Raw genomic sequence first — 20,953 nt, 5'->3', positions numbered from 1 at the left:
TATTAACAGTTTGCAGAATTACAGTACATTTCAAGCACAAACTCAATACAAAGGCCTTTCCCAACATATCCTACTGATAATCCCTACAAGCATAGGTATTCTCAGTTACATGGTCCTTCGAGCCGGAGAGTTACTGTTGTTTGGGTGTGGGGGTTCCCGTGAGTCTTGCTCGTGGTGTTTCCATTTGATGGCTTCGTATTCTATGAATTCTACTAAATCTTTGAAGGTGAGTGTTTGCTTACTTTTCTCTTTTTCAGCCTTGTGGGTCGACCAGTTGTCTCGTGGTTGTCGTGGTAGTTTGTTAATGACCATTTTCGCGAGGGACACATATGAGAAGTGGGTTTCTTGTAATGTTTCTAGTTTCTCGTAGAAGTTTGCGAGGAATTCGGCAAGTCGGTCACATTCGACGGCAGTCTGTACGAGAGGCCAGTTGAGTGTTTTGTCGTAGAGGATTTCGATGATGATTCCGGGATTGTCATATTGGTCCCGAAGTTTCTTCATGGTGGCGGTGTATGCTTGTGTTGTGTCTGGAATGGAGAGGGAGTGTTCGATCAGTCTGTGGGCGGGGCCGGTGGTATGTCCTTCAAGGAAGTTTATGCGATCAGTGTTCGTCACTGAGATATGATCGTCGAAGTGGTTTTGGAAGTCTCTTAGAAATTTTGGAAATTTCAGGTGGTCGCCATCGAAGGGTTTGATAGTGGTGGCGCGGTTGGAGCGGGCTATTTCAGCCAGGTTATTATTGTTGGAGCGGGTTAGCTCGGCTAGGCTATTGTTGAAGCAATCTAGGAGGGTTGATTGGTCTGCGGGTAGTTCCTGCGGGTCGATGTTGGTGGTGGTGGGGGTGAAGTTGGTTGGTCGAGGAGTGCTCGCACGTGGGGGCCTGAATCCTTCGTCTTCATCTTGGGTGCAGTTGGGGGAGTTTATCACTCTTGTGAGTTGTATGTTCTCTGTCTCGAGTTGTAGGACTCTTCCTTTCAAGGCCGTGTTCTCGAGGAGTATGGCTTCCACGTTTTCGAGGGCTCCTTCCATCCTTGGGTCTGTGTTCGCGGACGTGTTACTGGCTAGTTGCCGGTTGAGAAGGACCATGATTTAATCGCTTTATCGACTTCTGTATGAGGGATTGGTAGTATGTATCCTTCTTTGCGTAGTCGTACCATCTCCTTGGAGTAGCTCTCGGCGCCTTCGGGGTTCTTTGCTAAGCGCTTTTCTATACCGCGCAATAGGCCGAATACTGCTTCTTTGTTTGCTTGTGGAGTGGAGTAGGCTACTCTCCATAGGAGTGGCGTTGCGTACCGGAGGGTCCCATCCACATTTACTCTAATCGTCTTGTTATCGAGCATGTCTATGGCTGCTATGTCGTCTTTGGATCTCACAGCTAATTTCTCGCTCTGGTATGGTAGGGTGTCTATTTTCCACAATCGCTACATTAACAGTATTGCTAGCCCATTCGCGTAGTTCGAACCCTCCTTGTAGTAGGAGCAGATCCAGTAAGATACGAATGCTAGCGCCAGAATACCACTCCGAACTCCTCCGAGTAGGAGGCAGACTCCGCAGATGCCACGACCTAGATTATGAAGCGACCCACCCTGTCCTACTATCCCCTTCTCACCCGTACACTAAACTCATCATCGCTGAACATGATAAGAAACTTGCACACCCAGGTGCAGAACGAGTCTTCGCGGAATTACGAAGGAAATATTGGATACTGCGAGGGAGAGAAGCCGTAAAGAAACATCAGACGAGCTGCTTCGAATGTCAGAGATGGAAAGGACAACCTAAAATACCACGAATGGCCGATCTACCAGAGTCCAGTCTAAGACTGATGGATTCAACATTCTACTCAGCAGGAATGGACTGCTTCGGACCGATGACTGTGAAAATTGGCAGGAGGACGGAGAAGCGTTGGGGCATAATATTCAAGTGTCTTACAACTCGAGCGATCCACATGGAACTCCTCACGGACATGAGCGCAGATTCATTCCTAATGTCGTTACGTCGGTTCATAGGACGCAGAGGAAAGCCTTTCGAACTCCGATGTGATAGGGGCACAAATTTCATTGGAGGAAATAGAGAACTGCGTGAGGCCTTCGAACATATGAAACCAGAGCTTCAAGCGAGAATGGCTCCTATGCAAATAGGCTTCGTATTTAATCCACCTGTCTCTCCACACTTCGGAGGAGCTTGGGAAAGAGAGGTGCGATCGGTGAAGACTATCCTGCGAGTGATCTTAGGAACACAAGTGATATCAGAAGAAGTACTCGCCACGGTCCTGATAGAGATAGAAGCTATTTTGAATTCTAGACCCCTCGGCTATGTCTCCACGAATGTAGGTGATCCAGATCCATTAACCCCTAACCACCTTCTGATAGGACGACCGAATCCTTCATCACCACAAGCCATTTACTCGGAGACTGAATTGCTTAGTCGCAGGAGAGGGCTCAAGCTGACTGCTACTGACTAGTTCACCAGCTCCCTACGCCTAAGGCGAGATACAGTCCTTTAATCATAAGGCCATAAAGCCTTTCCCAACATATCCTACTGATTGATTGATTGAAATCTTTATTTGAATAAGCAATTTAAAACAATATAAACAGAAACGACAGAATAAGTACAAAACTAGAAAAAGTGCCCTTCTGGGCACAGGTCTCCACCAGGAGGATAGGAGTGTGTGTGTGATGTTTGGCAAAATGTTTCGGAGCAATATAAACGTGTGTGTGTGTGTGTGTGTGTCGCGGCTTGGCCTGTTGTAGCGCCACCATGAGGCTGATTTTAAAACGGTCAAGTGGAATTTCTTCCAAAGCCTAGTGGGAATATGCATGCACAGTTTCACCACAATCGGACGCTGCGTTGAGTAGTTGTGGCGATTTGTACAAAACGGGTACAAAGCGGGCTACTCCTGAAAAGTTTAGAAGCCAATGGTAGCCAATGAGGGTGGATTATGAGAAATCAAACAAACCCGTCTTGATCACATGACTATGGAGAGCATGTGTACCGATTTGCGTGAAATTTGGATAAAATCTGAAGGAGTAATATTAGAAAATGTGTTTTGCATATGTCGGCCTCCTGGTGGCGCTATAAAGAGCATATGTGAAAAATTCCAGGCAAAGGGTTTTCCTTGGCCTCTAGGGAGTTGGCATACAAAGTTATTCACAGATCCGTGCAGTTAGAGGTAAAACACTTTTTGGCCAGTTATAGCGCCACCATGAGGCTGAGTTGAAAATGTTCATGTGGCATTTCTTCCTCGGCCTAGTGGGAATGTGCGTGGACAATTTCACGGAAATCACAAGATGTGTTCATGATTTGCAGCATTTTGTTTGAAACTGAGCACTCCTGCTAACTTTGGAAGCCAATTTTAGCCAATCAGGATGGAGTCTGAGAAATCTGAAAGACCTGTTTCGTTGAATGGCTCTAGAGAGACTGTGTACCAATTTGCGTGATGTTTGGACAAAATCTGTAGGTGTACTGTCCAAAAACTTGTTTTGCACAAAGCGGCCTCCTGGTGGTGCTATAACAAGCCGTTCTGGAAATTCTGGGGCAGAGGTTCATCGTTGGCATCCAGGGAGTGTGTGTGCAAAAGTTGGCATCAACCGGGTTAACGGTGCCGGAGATTAGCTGTTCACAGACGGACACACGGACGGACGGACACACGGACACACGGACACACGGACGGACGGACGGAGTGCAAAACATACTCTCTCCCCATGCCTTCGGCCTGGTGGAGACAATAATAAAAAAGCAAATTCAAAAGGAGTGAGAAGAAGCATAGCTTCCCTACAAGCATAGGTATTCTTAGTTACATATAGGCTTGATGTTTTATGTTGCACTGCAAGTGGCCTAGGGGGGACGGTATTTCATGTTCTTTATGTATGCAAGTATAGTACAGAGAAATTGACAATTGAAGTGATTCTGATTTGTGTTCTCTGACAAATATTTGGTTCTGGGATGCATCCAACATTCTAGAGATTTAAAGCAGATCTGCTTTTGTAGGACCATTGCTGTGTTGGGGAAACCATAATCATATGCAGGGTTCATTATGGCGAATTTAAATCTGATTTTGATGTTTTGGGCCAATACATATAGAGCTTACCTTTTTACAGATTAGCAATAGCAACTATTTAAACTTTTGACTACTCTTCAGGGTTTAAGTCGTATGCTAAAGGTCCACATACCTTTATATCAACTTTATAGAACTGGTCTCTCAGGATTCAGGAATAGCTGCATGCAACTCTGTTTATTCACTGACAAATTACATTACACAAATGTGGTATATGTGCTTGTTGTGAATCATTCACATCTTAATCGAGGGACTCCTTTAGATCTGTATTTGTCTAACTTAATCAATTAAACCTGTTTCTCTCCCTGTGCTATTTTTCAATTAAATAATTTGGCCAATGTGGTAAACAGGTTGACATCTGAGTCAGTTGACAAGCATGATAGTGCACATTAATTTGTACCCCTGTGTCTAAATCACTGGCATCCGACCACATGTTTAAACCCCCTCACGCATTTAATATCTTACTGATGCAGATTATTTTACTAGTTCTTCACTCGTTAATTACACAATTAAAGAGAAAATTAATTGAAGGGTCTAAAGCACCAATGCATTGGTTCCTGTGATGCAGCAGAAATTGCAGGGTCCGAAGTGCAGTTTTGTTGGCCTCTCCATAAAATCCTACGCAGGATGAAAAGTTGGAGAATGTGGTTTTTCATCGCCCTATTACTCTTCTGAATATGTTAATAAAAGGGCTGCAATTTCAAATTACATTTGGTTTGTATTTACGTGGCTTTTATTGAAAGATTCACTGAGAAAAACAACTTTTATCTTAACACGCATAGGTCTTTAAACACACCAATTAAATCAATAAAATACACTGAAGGACTTGGGGCCTTGCATAGAAAAGTTTCAAAGTTTAATTGGGGTTCTTGTTTTTTTAAGTTATCTTGTAATTGCAAATAACTTACTTTGGGGGGAATCGTAACTTTTTTTATTTTCAATATTCCTCTGAATTGAACATAAACATGTCTCATAGGTGATTTTGGATCATTATAAATGTACTTTAGAGAATTAATGGTTCTTTCAGAAGTAGTCTATCTGCTGGAAGACCATCAGTTTGCGCACACATGTCACGTGTATCAGTTTAGTTGCTTGGAAAAGAAAGAAGGGGGGGGGGGGGGGGGACAAATCGAATATGACAACAGAGGGATTGGCCCAAACGTTGAGTGTGTTTTGAAATACAATCAGAGTTGTCAAATGATGTAAGCATTGTTATATAATATAATACGAATGTTGAAGGGGCCCCTGGATTTCATTCCGAACTCATGGGACCCATTCCGACCGCGTGCATGCCCTGCATGGGTCCCCAAAATGCGCGCGCGCGTAAACAGCGAGACGCATGGATGAATGCAGAATGAAGGGTCAGTTTTGTCGATTAAGGTATAGAATGTTGGACTTTTGAGAGTGAAACAAGAGCTTCGCGCTGAAGTATTGTATTGACACACTTGGGTTATAATAAACCTGCATTTGGAGTCGGCACCTTTCATGGGCTCTCTTCTCCAATAGTCCTGTAGTTGTAAACTGGGAGCCGCTCTCTCCACAAGTTGATAAGGTTGCCGTGCAACTGATCTTTATGCGTGCGTGGCTTAAAAAAAAGTTTGATGTAGGTCTTGTTGCACGTTGGGTCAGATCGCGCACCCCGTTCTGCGAACTACTGCTTCCATATAGTTTACGACTCAGCGAGGTGAGAGAGGTGAGGGGTGTCGTCTCTTCTGCTGCTCACCAAGCTGTCTGAACACGACGACTTTGAACTTGAACTTCGAATCTTACTACTTACATATTTTAATCTATCGGTCGTTGTTTGGGCATGGCTCAAGCAACCTATTTATTTTTGGTCTATATTCCATATCTTCAATTATCCATATAGACAACATTTCCACATGTATACAGTATCGTATAGCAGCTTTAAAGATCACAATATAATTCCTCGTCGATGCAAGTCCCTTGTGTTTGATATTCAGTCCAGGCCAGGTATAGTCAGGCAGCTGAAGGCTTGCTTTTCCTACTTTAATAACTTTAGATTTCACCCATCAATCGTTTTCACTTTTCACACTTTACTCGTCACATCCCTTATATTTTGACAACGCGTCTAGCCTATGCTATTTCGGTAAGTTAAAATAAATATAAATTGCACCAAAACACGGACTCGGAAACGTGCAATTCCCAGACAGACCAAAGTATTTAAGCTAAACTATACGTCGTTCCCAGACAGACAGCCTCTTGTCCGCCAGACGCCTTTTACGCACGCCAGATATACCTTAGCCTATATGGCACCAAGTTAAACACAAATTACTTTGAGGCTACTATAGTTAAAATGACAATTCATCACATTGGGAGTCCTATAATGTCCTCACTTTTTTTGTTAATCCAAGTCATGTACAGTTTTGAATAACTTTCTTTTTTTATTTCTTACAATTTGGAGTAGGTGCTTATGTGAATTATCTCGATCTCATAATTCTAGAGAGCTTAACAAATGTCAACTCCCACAATTGCGTGTTGTGGTCAGCTGTTGCAATATATAATTGTTTATGTATATATGGGCCAATAGTATCTCAATCTATAAAATAAATACGCATGTATTTTTTTTTCTTTTCCGCCAAATATGTAAAACCCACTTCCTCATTTGGGAACGAAAATAATTTATTGAACTGATTTCATTTTACATCAAAAAGTATTTATCAATTTCTAATCAATTAGAACTGTTGGGCCTATATAGAGTGTGCAGTCTATAGGGAGAGTTTACTCTGTTGCATTGGATTTTCACAACCTATTTTGTTACAAATGACTTACCATGTCCATCACAAAAATACGAATGACTAAATTCATTTTAGCAACAGGTATTGGCAACATTGAAGAAAATAGATTCTGTCTTCTCTTCTTCACGAAGCACGAATTAAGAGCTTGCGTGTTTGAGCGCATCTTTAACGTACAGGGGAGAACGCATGCGATAGGCCTAAAAACCTACATTTCTGACTGAAGTAATGCATTTGAACTTGATATTGAATGAAGTGCGACTGAAATTGACAGATGAAAGATTCCATTGATCTCCACTTTTCATGAAATGAAACGCATGCATGGTTTATTGCCGCATTGCTATACTTTCCCCATAGATCAGTGCAGGTATCACGGCGTGCCCGCATTGTGAAGCACTGTCGTAATCAAGTTCGCCTACTTAAAGAGTGCATTCAAATAAATTAAGTATAGGGTCTACATTATTTCCCCAAATGTTTCGATCTTGAAACAATATTATTGGCGCTATTCTCTCTACCAGTGACCGTGAAGTCACAATTTGCGATCAAAGCTGGAAGGTGCGTTCTCAATTCATACATGTCCAATTAAGAGATTAATCTGGATAATTATAAATGTAGCTAGGCCTACTATAGAAAATGAATGGTTCTTTCAAACCTATATCTGAAGAGGGAGGGATACGTTTAGTGTTCTATCAGTTTGGTTTCTTGAAAAAAATCGAATGTGACAACAGAGCAGTGTTTTGAAATACACTCGGAATCAGATTTGTCAACTTATAAAGCTTACTTACCGCGATGCCAGATGTTGATCATATATAGGAGGAGCATTGTGAACGCATAGAAACGACATGTGTTTCTTTGAAAGTGAGATCCAACTATTCTGCCGTCCGTCAATTTCAGTTGTACTTTTTCAAGGTCAAGGTCAGTCAGAAATGTAGTTTAGTCTAGACAACATTCTCTCCTCTTTGGACGCACTCATGCAAACACTCTTTGTGAAGAAGAGAGTGTATAGAATGTGGCTGTATTGAAAGGCACCAAAATGCATTTAGCCTACATTTGAAAATGTTTGAATCTTGAAACATAATTAAAATATTTGGCCATTTTTGGCCATGTATAGTCTAGGCTACTATAGCACGTGACGACGTATTCATATACTTTGCGGTCACTCGGAGTCGGAAGCACTGGGAAAGATGTGCTCTAAATTAGCCTTAAAATGTTCATGCATGGAAATTAGTGTGAGTCTTATAGAAATGGCAAACATGTGGACAGGAAAGTCAGGTTTACAGGATACAGAGTCAGTATGTTGCATGGAAACTCCGCCATTCCAATCAGGCATATTCGTCGTTTTCCATCATGGCTAACGAAAAACGAATAGCCTAAATATCACGCTTTATAAAGTCGGTGTTGGTCTACTCCATGTTTTCGAGGCGGAGGGAGGCCGTCCTTGCAATTTATGCGTTTAAATATTGTGTGTAACGGAAGTAAAGTCCCTAAATACATTTTCTAACCACAAAATGGTTAAATAATGTATATAAAGTAACCATTTATAAATGCAAGGGAGTTGGATTACAGACAAACGCATCGTGAACGGCACGTGATAATAGCCTAATATCAAAAAGCCGTAACTGGAGAGACCTATTTGCGTCGCTATTTGGATGCAACTCGCCGTGTATCCCATTTTGCCATGCACGGTCGTATAATAATTTAATAATGGTGCCTATACATCAGTCCTTAAAACGACTATATATAGGCCTCCGACATGCAGTTGGCTCATGTACAACTACAAACTATTGTTTGAGAATTAGTGCATTGAGCTCAGAGTCATCACGAATAGGGTACATATATGACCTATCTCCGAGAAATATATTTAACATATATAGGTCTGAACATTTTGGAGGGTGATATAGGCTAGGTTTAACTGTCGCACCCTGCAGAGCACATTTGCAGAAAATCGAGTTCCTTGGAAATATTTACTCAAAACGGCGGCCCCAAGTTTCAGGAAGATTTAACCACGTTTAAGTATCTTCAATTTGTTGCCATCTAATTGGCATAATGTGGTGGAAATATCTTCTGCTTCTCGTGCAAACTATTTTTGCTCAGTTTTGATGATGAGGTTGAAGTCCAAGTTGTTTGAATGATTTTGGGCATAATTTTCGGTATAGCAGAATCCACACTAGTCGTTATTTTGTGCAGAGTGGCTGGCACAACTCTTTTTTTGGCTAAATATTTCCGCAGGACACGTTTCCTATACAATCCGATATTTAGACCCTCAATTATCTCGGGGCGATGGCTGGAATTATAGGTCTATATGACAAATTCAAACGTCACTATGAAATGAACCTGCATGTAAGCTCATTAAGTGATTGATTTATTGTGGGCTAGGCATATCCCCTGACTCCCGAGATAGGAAAAATCAAGCAAACACCAAAAAAGGAACTCCGGCTCACACAACAAAGCAACTAGAGCATGGAGACTTGCTTGAAGGCGCGCTGTGACGTGTCGGTCTTTTGTTTTGCTGTCTGGACAGAGTCGGCGTCCGCCTCTTTTAACTTGAACTTGGACTTCCGACTAGACGTGTCCAACTGTGGTTTTGTTTTAGCTTTTTTCTTCTTCTTCTTTTTTGTTTTCGTGTCTCACGCATTTCTTCTATACATTTGAGCAGTAAAATAAGACTTTTGTAGCACGTTTTTTGCCACAATAAAAGCTAGTTTAGCGCATGCATCGAAACAATGTGACCATGAGATAAATGAATTCGCGCCACAGTAGGCCTATAACATAACATTGAATGGCTACTTTGTAGGTGGAAGCACGTAGTGTTTCAACCATACAACCTAGCCATATGATCTGAAATGCCATATTATCATAATATGCCTGTGTGTTATCTGATTCAGCTTCAGTGGATTTGAATTGTTTTGTCAGAGACGAATCAACCGAATTCCAAGCTTGAATTTGCTTTAGAATATATATGTTTGGCCAAAAACACGATCGAGTCTGATTGTAATGCCACAGCTAAAAGTATAGCCTATACGCGTTTATTTTAAATGGGGATTGCAGTCCGTTAATATCCGTCAAATTGTACAAAGGTGCATTCAACAGGGTCGAATTTTGAGTAGTAGGCCTATTATTCAATGTCTCACCAATTAATGATACTATACACGTAGGCTATAGCCTATTTTGAATAATTGGCTCTAATTGTCTACTGCCCTGCCCTCAAGAATGGAGCGGTGCAAGTAAACAAGCAGCTATATATGATTAGCCTACTCCACATGCAGGCTAACCGCATATTTACAGCCGTTAAAGTATTTGGTAAATTCACTTTCTCCTGCATGGTGTTTCAATCTGTGTTTCTTTGCCTATATGCGCGCGTGCGTGCGTAAACATAGGTGTGGCCCTCGCTGACTTGTTTTTTTTAATGCTGCGGTGCACGTGAACAATCCTCTCTGCATGTTAATGTTTTATCAATTGCCGAATTAAAGGAAGAAATTAGACGAAGTTGTGCATCAAGTCTTTTTCACACCATAGCATCCCAATTTGTTTTTGATTATTGTTTGTATGGTTTATGTACAACATATTTGCTTTGTTTTCACTGTGAAGCACATTCGTTTGTATGAAATGTGCTATACATATAATTGACTTGACTTCTTAATTTCTTTAAATCTCCACATTCCCTTTATTTGAGGCATGCATGCTGACACATATATTTGTAATATGCCTGCTGGCAAACACATACCTACATACTAGGTTATTTTAGTTCGCTTGTGTAACAGTTATCAATGGACGTGTGCAGAAACAGTTGCATATAGTCTGGTCTTGTGTTTTGTTTCAACTTGCCTGTGCTAATTGCCAACTATCAGGCTATATTTTCAGAAATTCTACAAGTATGGGTGTGGAAATTTGATGTAGGCTATATGCTGTATATCCTCTGAATGTAAAATATGCATGGTAAAATATGTATTTATTATTATTATTATTAGCCTTCCAACATCGATAGGGCGTGTGCACACGCATGTGCACGCGTGAGAACTGATGTATATTTCGCGTATAATCTATCCTTTGCCCGCCGTGAAGTTACTATTAATGTAGGCTACTATAGTTTCGGGATTTATATAATATTTAGTTTTTAGGACTTTTCACCACAAAATGTGCATGCCGACTTCTGCAGTTAGGACTAGTTAGGATAGTTGGATTTATATACCCAGATTACCCACATTTTGTCATAACACAGTGTCGGCGTGAGGAAATCCTTAACAGACATTGGTGAAATGTAGAAAAAATGTTTTATGGCATAATAGAAATGAGGTATTTTCACACAAGTAGACTGCTACAGTTTCCGCACGCTATCCAGTGGGCTAGCACGCACACACACGCACGCGCGCACACGCACGCCCGCAAGGGTCCATTGGCATACTGTCCAGTGTCCAGTAAACGAGCGACCTTATTGGACCAAAAACAGACCTCTTTCCGCACAAACAGAACAGTAGCCTATATGTCGGAATGTTGCATATTGCATGAGTTGTTTTGACTCACGATGACTCGCGTGCTTAATTAATGTGGAGCCGCAGACGTCGATCAATCCTGATTTACTGTGAGATTTACGTATAGGCTATAGTGTGCATATATACAGTTGGATTTGAGTCCATTCAATTAGCCTAAGGATTTAAATAAGACTAGGCGTTATTTCATATAGGTTTTATGACATTTAACATTTGGTTCAAGAATCAATAATGTGATACATCGTTTGAATTTATACTTGACCAAAAGTGAAATGGTTGAATTAAAAAAGCCATGCACCCAAATGGGTGCATTCCAGAAGATAGATAAACTAAATGATTTGGTTCTGCAGGACAAAGCAAAAGCTCACTTGTCAGCACGCGTGCACTCAATTCAATTCAAAGGGCTTTATTGGAGAAAACATATATTGCCAAGGCAAAAAGTGGAACAATACAATCAAAACAAAATGTATGTACAATTGAAAGTCAGAATCTCCAATAGATCAATTTCTATACCTATCACTCGATGCATGGGCTAGTGCAGGAATACACACAATGATTATACTCACTCCGCTACATGGCGCATATATATACTCTACCTGTAAACTCTATCAATGCATTCCTGGATCCCTACGCAACGGTACTATAACATCCTATCCGTCGGGGCCATTGCGTTACTCTCAAAACCGGTGAGATTGAGTTGGAAAAGTTTTCTTTTATTGACATGTATATGCTATATTGCTATAGGAGAACATGAGTTGATGGATGCCTTATACTTACAATGAGCTGAAGGGTCTATTTTAGCCCCGTTCCTGAGAACGGAAACCGCAGGTAGGCATCGCATTTGTGGGGGTTGACAGGCTGGTGGTACCCAGAGCCCCAACCAACCACTCCCCCCAACCTCCCATGCAGTCAAACTGACTGCCTGCAGGGACTGCCTGCCATGGGACAGTAGTTGCGTCTTGCTTGTCTATGAATGTAATTATTAGGTATAAGTGACTTGAAATTAAAAGACGTATAACGCATGCATGTCCTCGACGAACGAACATCGTCAGGACTTGTGTCAACAATGCAAAAGTTGTGATGCTGCGTATGGGTTCAATCTAACATCATAAATGTGCCGAGGAAGCCACCTTATTTATTCACTTAATTTCATTATTGATGGATGAATGAATGAATGAGTGAATGAATCAGTTACATTTTTGGTATAAACATGCGTCTCGTTTCCTTTTGCGAGTTTTCGACTATTTGTATGTTTTTGTTGCTGCACATTGAAGAAGAAGAAAAAACAGACCTACGTGAAAGTAAAACATCGCTGACGACTTATTTTTAACTTTGACCTACACTGTGTTTACATGGAGCAGGCTAGCTTAAACAAGAGGCTCACTGCAGAAAGGAAATATGAGGGTAGACTATTATGACACACACACACACACACACACACACACACACACACACACACACACACACACACACACACACACACACACACACACACACACACCGAAAAACTCAAATTAATTGACACAGAGTCAGCTAAAGGCTACCAAATGTAAAAGTATATTGTGTAACAGGTTATTTTCAGGTGGCTGTATACAGAAACGACACATAGGTAATTCAAGTTTTTATTTTGATATTTTTAAATATTTAGTCCAGATTGTTAATGCTCTATCTATGCACAAGTTATTTGCCATAAACCCTTAATTCATGCACACACGGTTAAAAAAAGAACCAGAACTTTCTAAAACGTCCACACACACATTTTTGCGTTACAGGTCTTGTGTGCCAAAATCTCATAACTGCCATGAATAGTGGTTTTGGAGTAGGCTACTTTGATTCCTGGCATTGCGTATAGTGCAGTGGAGGAGATGCGCCGTGGTGGATAAATATTTTACATCAATCTGTGTTTGCTTTGGAAGGTATTCTAGAAACCATTCCAAAAGCTATTAACGAAATGCACAGCATTCCCTGAAATGCAATACACGTATTCCTTAGATGAATTGGTAATTCACTTAATTCAGTTTTTGCTTGTGTGTATTCTCCCTTCGTCCAATTAGCGACGTATAGGCTACGTTTGTTATTTCGAAAGCTTTTGATGGAGACCATCTCATGCATAATGGACTGATTATGACTATTGCAGCACAGTGTAACCTAAATGAAGTCATTCTTTTCAAAGTGTCATTACGTTTAGTTTCTCACTTGGCGTCTAAGTGGCCATATAGCTTACATGAGCAGTTGAAGAAATGCTCATCACTTTGACATAATTTTTTCCCTGCCATGGTATTGCGAAATATCTAATATTTCAAGTTAGGACTTAATGACGTATTAGTTAACAGTGCGTCATAACACATTAAGACATGAGATTACAGTAAACACCTTTAGTAGGCCTATAGGCTATACTCTATAAGTTCCAGGCTTCATGGAATTGTATGTTGTGAAGGAGCGTCTTTTCCTCCCGCTCCAAACTCATGCATGTCCTAGTCCTTAAAAAACAAAACAGCAGATTACTTGGAAACGCTTGCCCTCTCTCATATAGCACACAACAGATATTTTAGAGTAAGGGTCTTCCTAAATTACAGCTAGTTTACATGCATACTCTAGTGTGAAGTTCATTCTTGTCTGTCTAGACTCTGATGATTACGACCCTGTTTGTCTGCGTTTTTTTTACCTTGACCTTGGACTTCCGTGCAGCTGCCGTGTTGGAAGAGCCCTTCCATAGTTGTAATTTCCGTGAGACAAAAGAGCTATGGTCTCTGGGACAGTGGTCTACAGCTTCCCTCTCGTGCTGTGTACTTGGAGTATACAAATAACAACGATGGTCTAACTATTTCGAAGCCAAACTGAACGGTCCAAAAATGTTGATAAACCAGGCAGCCTTTTAGCAGAAGTGCTAGCGTACTTTATGGGTGAGTCATAGGGTACACATCACAGAAAAGGTAGCCTATTTTATAGATATTCTGTGAGCCTATCCCAGCGGTATAACCTCTCTAACTCACTCGTAGGATTTCATGTACATTCGTGGGATTTAATGCACATTCGCAGGATTGAAAATGTATTAATATAGTTAGGCCTATATTGTATAACGAAGGGCTTTTTAAACTATAGCAATTGTATTTTGATTATAGGCTATTGGGTTCAACAACTATATAATTAAGCTAAAATGAGAAATAATCGCGTTTGTTGTTTTCTGAGAATTGGACCCGTCGAAAGGTAAATGGCAAACGTGTAAAATAGGCAAATTGGGGGGGATTCCAAAGGAAAATATGTTTGCTCCAAGCGGATGTTTAATTGAACAACGTAGACTTGACACACTCCAGTCAGTGTGTGAAATGGTCCCTTGTTCTTCACTTATAGCATCCATCCACGGGAGTGATATATGAATGAGAATGAATATTGTCCATATGGTGAAACGGAGCATCGTGAGAAATGAGTACGTTTATTGTTTTAGTTCTCCCTCTCAAATTATCATTGAAAAGGCACATGCATGGGCCTGTGCGCTGCATGAAGTATAGCCTATAATGGTCGAACCAAAAACCACAACATTTTCATCCCAAACACTGCGGTTCTGCCGCTATGGCTATAACCTGTTGTCGGCTACGATACGGTTATTGTGATGTGATTATAGCGGCGCATTAAAGATGGCACACACGGTCTCCTGTCTGAAAGGTAATGTGACACAGTAAATAGCATAGGCTCTATTCCTGCTGTAACCCTCATCTGCTCTTGTTATGGGCTTAATCGGTGGGATAACAACGAGTCTGATTCATTCACAATAAAGAAGTCTTTGGTCACGCGCTTGTTGATGTATAAATATCAACTATCACCTTATAGTAGCCTATAATTATTTGACCTGAATGGCTATATAGACTTGTAGTAGGCTACATTTGTATTACTTCTATGGCCATGTTAATTGGTTAGTATTTGGTGCGTCAAAGAGTAATGCAAATATTGAAATGCTATCTTGGACTAAACTCAAGTAAAATGTCGGGAAAATATTCCACGAAAAAGCAACTATACGGTATCCATATAGGTTATTAATATCTATTCGAATTAGTCACTGTCATCCAACACTTTGTGTACGGAATAAAATGATATATATTACCTATAAATAATTACAATAAAAATAGTTTATACTATATAGGTATATCTTGTGCAGTGCCTGGTATCTATATCTAAATACCTGATTATAGTTTCGAGTCCGAGGGTCCGTATATATGCTATCAAATATTCTATTATAAATATATAGCTTATCATTAAATTGGAAACAGGGATATCTGCTATCCTGTCAAAGCAATTGTCCTGTATAGCACAATTGTCATATACACACACACACACACACACACACACACACACACACACACACACACACACACACACACACACACACACACACACACACACACACACACACACACACACACACACACACAGATGGATATCATTTTAAAATATTGGCAAATCAGCATTATGCTTATGCAAGTCATATTTATACTCTTGGATGTGTTTACCGTAGGCCTATACTTGCTTTAGCCTTTATCTAGGCTAAATCAAGTTACATTTAATGAGCAAAATCGGAACCTAATCACATATTTTCCATGTTTCCACATATTTTGGGCTATTATAGTTTGTCATCCACTGGTATAGTCCACGCAGTCGGCCAAATTTCACATATTATTTTCGTTTTCCCAATCTTGGAGGTATCCACACACTCCCCTTTAAGGATGTTCCTGTATGTGATTTTAGCCAATGATATGACTCGGTATTCTCAGGAAAAAGCAGTGACATGTGAGGTAGTGGCTCTTTAAAGGGCTGTGCTGCCCCCACTCACTAACCCAATCTCGTAGGACTTGTTAGCATATCACGTGCCAGATCCTTAATGAACTGGACACACGGGTCTCGTGTGCGCATGCGCCTGTGTAAAATGTAGTTGGAAATGAGGTGTCCGTCTTGGAGTAGTCGACTTTTAAAAAGCATCGGCAGCCCCTGATATGACGACTTCGCTGGTTCTGCATCCACGCTGGGCGGACACCTTGATGTACGTTTATGAAAAAAGCCCGAATGAAAATAACCAGAATAAAAACCAAACAATGGAGGGACTGAGCGGCAATTGCCCTGCGACCCACTGCAGGGACCTGATGTCGCACCCCGCGCTGGGACGACATTCTGGCAGCATAGCGACCCACCAGGGCTCCGTCTACTCGGATATTTCTTCCCCAGATACCGGCCGACAGTGCCCCGCACCCCAATCCTCGTCGAGTGCATCTTTGAGCTATGGTTATCCGTTTGGAAACCCTTATTACGGCTGTAGATTATCGCATTCGCACAACGTGAACTTGCAGCAGAAACCTTGCTCGTATCACCCTGCAGAGAAATACGCCGAGCCCAGCACAGCGTTGCCCACTGAAGAACTATCTAACAGGGCGAAAGAGTTCGCTTTCTATCCAAGTTTTGCCAGCTCCTATCAAGCTGTTCCGGGATACCTCGACGTTTCGGTGGTACCCAGTATCAGTCATCCCGAACCCCGGCATGACGCCTTGATTCCAATGGAGGGCTATCAGCACTGGGCTCTCTCCAATGGTTGGGATGGGCAGGTGTACTGTTCCAAAGAACAGGCGCAATCAACTCATCTTTGGAAATCACCATTTCCAGGTATATATACATTCATATCTATTATATATGCTTATATATCATTATTTTACTGTAATTCTTACTGAAAATATTTTAACCATTGCTTTATTTACACCTAGCATGCCATGGCATAAAGCAGCCTATATGTGTCAGTTGTTTTGGCAAATATTTCCTTTGTTTTGAAATGGCATTAGATGTTCTCTATATATGTTGAGGTGCATATTTTAACTTATAACGTGTGAAGGACATTTGTAGAAGAATAACTGTCAATTCATTATTCAACTGTCAATGTTCATGCTTTATCATTGTTTTTTTATGGGCTACAACGTGTGGTTGCGATTAAAAACAATGTCTTGTCCTCGGATGTTATAAGGTTGAGTCCATGCTCGACCTTAAACATCCCAAAGCATGTCCATGCAGGCTAAAGATGAAATCTGTAACAGTGTGGCTTAATAGGCTGTCTCTGATGTATGGCGGTGGCCACTTAACGGTTAATATAAATTCGGTAACACTAGCTTTCGGCATTGTTCTTTTGAAGTCATATGATGAATGCAGTAGTGTCCAAGTCACTTAGTCACGCAGAAAATAAAGGAGCACCACTGCATACCTTTGCCCCCTATATGATAATATAACGAGGCGGCTACTGTCGTAGGATTGCGCCAATAAATCTCAGAATCTTTGTCAGCAGCATTCTGCAATGTGTGTCCCAGTGGATATTTGCATACGCTACATTTGGACTAATTTGTGACATATACGTTTAATGCGCATACTTCAACACCCCGTTACATAAAATGTTGCATGACGAGTGCACGTCTCTTTATAAATTGGTGTTTGTATCTTCACTATCTTGCATACCTGATATCTGATAAAGGACACATGGGGCCCGGCCAGTATGCTGTTTACAGAGTGTTTACTAGGCTGCCTTCTTTACCACGACGGTTTAATAATCTGCATGCAATTTGTAGGTATGTCCATTTCGGATACGGATAGATATGCGTTTCCTTAACTTCGGCTCACGGCATTTGGCCCGCTTTCTGTGTTGAAAACACGCAAGAACGAGCCACGCAAGAACGAGCCACGCAAGCACGGGCACGAACCCAAACACGCGTGCACACGCACGGAATCACGGTCACGCAGCGCTCGATTGCGCGCACGTATACACACACACACACACACACACACACACACACACACACACACGCACACACACACACACACACACACACACACACACACACACACACACACACACACACACACACACACACCCCCCTATACCTTTATATTGAACAATACATTCATAACCTCAGTTTTCTGTGCCCTTAACTGCAAAATGTTGGACAAAATAACGGGAATTTCAATTTCACAGTTCTGTAGAATAGTAGTCCCTAATGAATAGTCCTAATATCTTCAAGAGACATAAGCAATTGTTTATCACTCTAAACTTGAACATATTTGCTAGTAGCATAAGTAGTATACAGGAAGTAGGAAAAAAACAACACTTTGGTTCTGTCTCGCTCTCATAGGGTATTATCAATTCCCAGGGTATAGCTAACTTGTCCTGTCATGTCTTTCGTTGACTGAGCTTTGCGGTTTTAACTAAAATGTTCAATTCCCAAACCAATACCCAAACATTCAACAAACAAGGTTCAAAGTTGAGGAGGGAGAAAGAACAACTGTTTAGGAGAGCAGCAGAAGTTTTGGCCATATCGCAATGCACGTATAATATCTCAATGTGTAAACTATTCTCTATATTTGTTTATTTCAGAAGAATAGCCTATAGGTTACAGTTTTAGAAAGCAGTACAGGGGGAAAAAACAGAGGCAACTTAATGATGAACCAATAGAATACCGAAGAATTGTCACTCCCCTCGTTGTCATGATAACTGTCAGGATTTGATTTTTTCAGACAGGCGTAACTCAGCAGGCCATCTTCCATCTTTAGAGTTGGACAGTTGCGGTTAACCAAAACACAGCTTAATATAACGACTTGATATTTTCAAATTCTCACATTTGAACCATAATTTGAACCAACATTTTAACCGTGCACACTTGGCTGCCGTAACAATGGATATTTGATTATTTATTCCGCCAAGTGATTTTACGAAATGACCTGTAGGAGTATTAAGACCATTGCTGAAACTTGACATTGACGTTTAGATTCAAATCTGGTTTTGAATGCCCACGATCGAAATAGTTCATTGCAAATTAGCAATAATTGCATAAAATAGAATATAAGGATAATAAGCCTATATCAAGCAGCCAATGGGAAATACTTGGTGCTGTCGCGACATTTCAGCAGGTGCATACACCTGAGATCTTGATTGTAACGTATATGTTGCGCGCACACACACACACACACACACACACACACACACACACACACACACACACACACACACACACACACACACACACACACACACACACACACACACATACACACACGCACCTCCATAACCCATATAAACTATTTTGCGTTCACCTTATCCAATATTCACGAGCACTCGTTGCACCACAATGTGTTTCTACATTAAGGCCACAGTAATAGGCACGCCTAATACATTTCTAAAACGACAAGATTATGTTTTGGCACGTTTTATTATTGTTATTATTACGTATATGTCTAACGGTTTCCTCTTTGTTTGTTTTTTCAGATGTTGTCCCGCTGCAGCCTGAGGTCAGCAGCTATCGTCGTGGGCGAAAGAAACGCGTCCCCTACACCAAGCTCCAGCTGAAGGAGCTGGAGAAGGAGTACGCCGCGAGCAAGTTCATCACCAAAGATAAGCGGAGGCGCATCTCGGCCGGCACCAACCTCTCGGAGCGCCAAGTGACCATTTGGTTTCAGAACCGAAGAGTCAAGGAGAAGAAGTTTGTCAGTAAATCGAAGACTACCAATCACATGCACACTACTTGACGGATGCCCCGAACCCCTCGACGATGCAGCTGATTGATGCATCTCTAAGCTCCCCCCCCGCCCCACAAAAAAAACAAAAACAAAAACATAACGCCATATATTTACCTCTTACTGAAAGTCATGGCTGAAGAACATTTCAGCTGTTTTCTTTATATTATTTAAGTTCATCGACGCCTCTCCGCCGCCACGCCCCTGTTTTCAGTTTAGAGATTATTGCTCTAAAAACTGTGAAAAATATTGAGAATTTCACTTCACGTTTGTTTTATATGAATGTACATATATAAATATATAATATTTAAAATGATATCTGTATTTCAAAGACACAAGTATTGCGTGTTTTTATTTCTTTCATTTTTTTCCCTCAAGTTCAAATCTCAAGAGGACTGATGACATTTCCAAGACTTGCAACAACAGGCAGACCCAACCGAACCGTGGTTATATACGGTTATATGATGACATTTTTAAGAAAGATAATTTCCATATGGATATGAATTGGTCAGGGAGAACATAAGAACTTATGAACTCACGGTGTTCTGCATCCTCAACCCACCCAGAACTCTCCGAAAAGTCTTTGGGATATCTGACGCTATTTTATTTTTTTTGTTCAGTATGCCTGCCAAATTTCAAAAAGCTATATGTTTGTGGGATATGTTTTTTTGTTTAAGCCTAGGGTAAACACAAGGCTGCTATGTTGTTAATCTGTACAGTGCAATGCCATTATTATTTAATTCATATTCACCTATAGTATGACAGGACTGTAAATTGGACTCTCAAAAACCTGTATGTTTTCCTTTGTCCGCGAAGGATAATTCTGTCATGCAACTGGAATGATTGTAAACAATTAAAAGTCAGTGAGTATTACACATAAATGCACAATCGTTTTATTTTGTTCTTTGTTATAGTGTATAGCATTTTTGATCTGATGATGACACGCCTTGTAAACAGTCTTCTGTACCTTCTACTTTTCGTGCAGTATGTGAACTGTATTGTGGTGTTGAATTACGTACTGGTAACGTGTTTCATAAATAAATAATGACTATGAAAATGATCAAACATTTCAATCAATTACATGGCCTGCTTCTATAGGGTTTCCTTTCACTTTAGCAAACATTGCAGCT

General features: G+C 40.9%; 2 protein-coding genes across 3 annotated transcripts in view; both read left to right on the top strand.

Moving 5' to 3' along the window:
- LOC306917738 (homeobox protein Hox-A2b-like) overlaps positions 1–20,953 on the top strand; it is a 128,589-nt gene that overhangs the window by 4,631 nt on the left and 103,005 nt on the right. The window lies entirely within an intron of this gene.
- hoxc13a (homeobox C13a) lies at positions 16,280–19,835 on the top strand (the record flags this gene model as incomplete). The annotated part of the gene is made up of 2 exons (XM_079490588.1): positions 16,280–16,940; positions 19,576–19,835. 2 exons carry the CDS (start codon positions 16,280–16,282, stop codon positions 19,833–19,835), a joined length of 921 nt encoding a protein of 306 aa, XP_079346714.1.

The sequence above is a fragment of the Electrona antarctica genome (assembly GCF_951216825.1).
Source record: "Electrona antarctica genome assembly, chromosome: 2".
Taxonomy (NCBI): Eukaryota; Metazoa; Chordata; class Actinopteri; order Myctophiformes; family Myctophidae; genus Electrona; species Electrona antarctica.
This window is presented reverse-complemented; position numbering and strand designations above follow the sequence as displayed.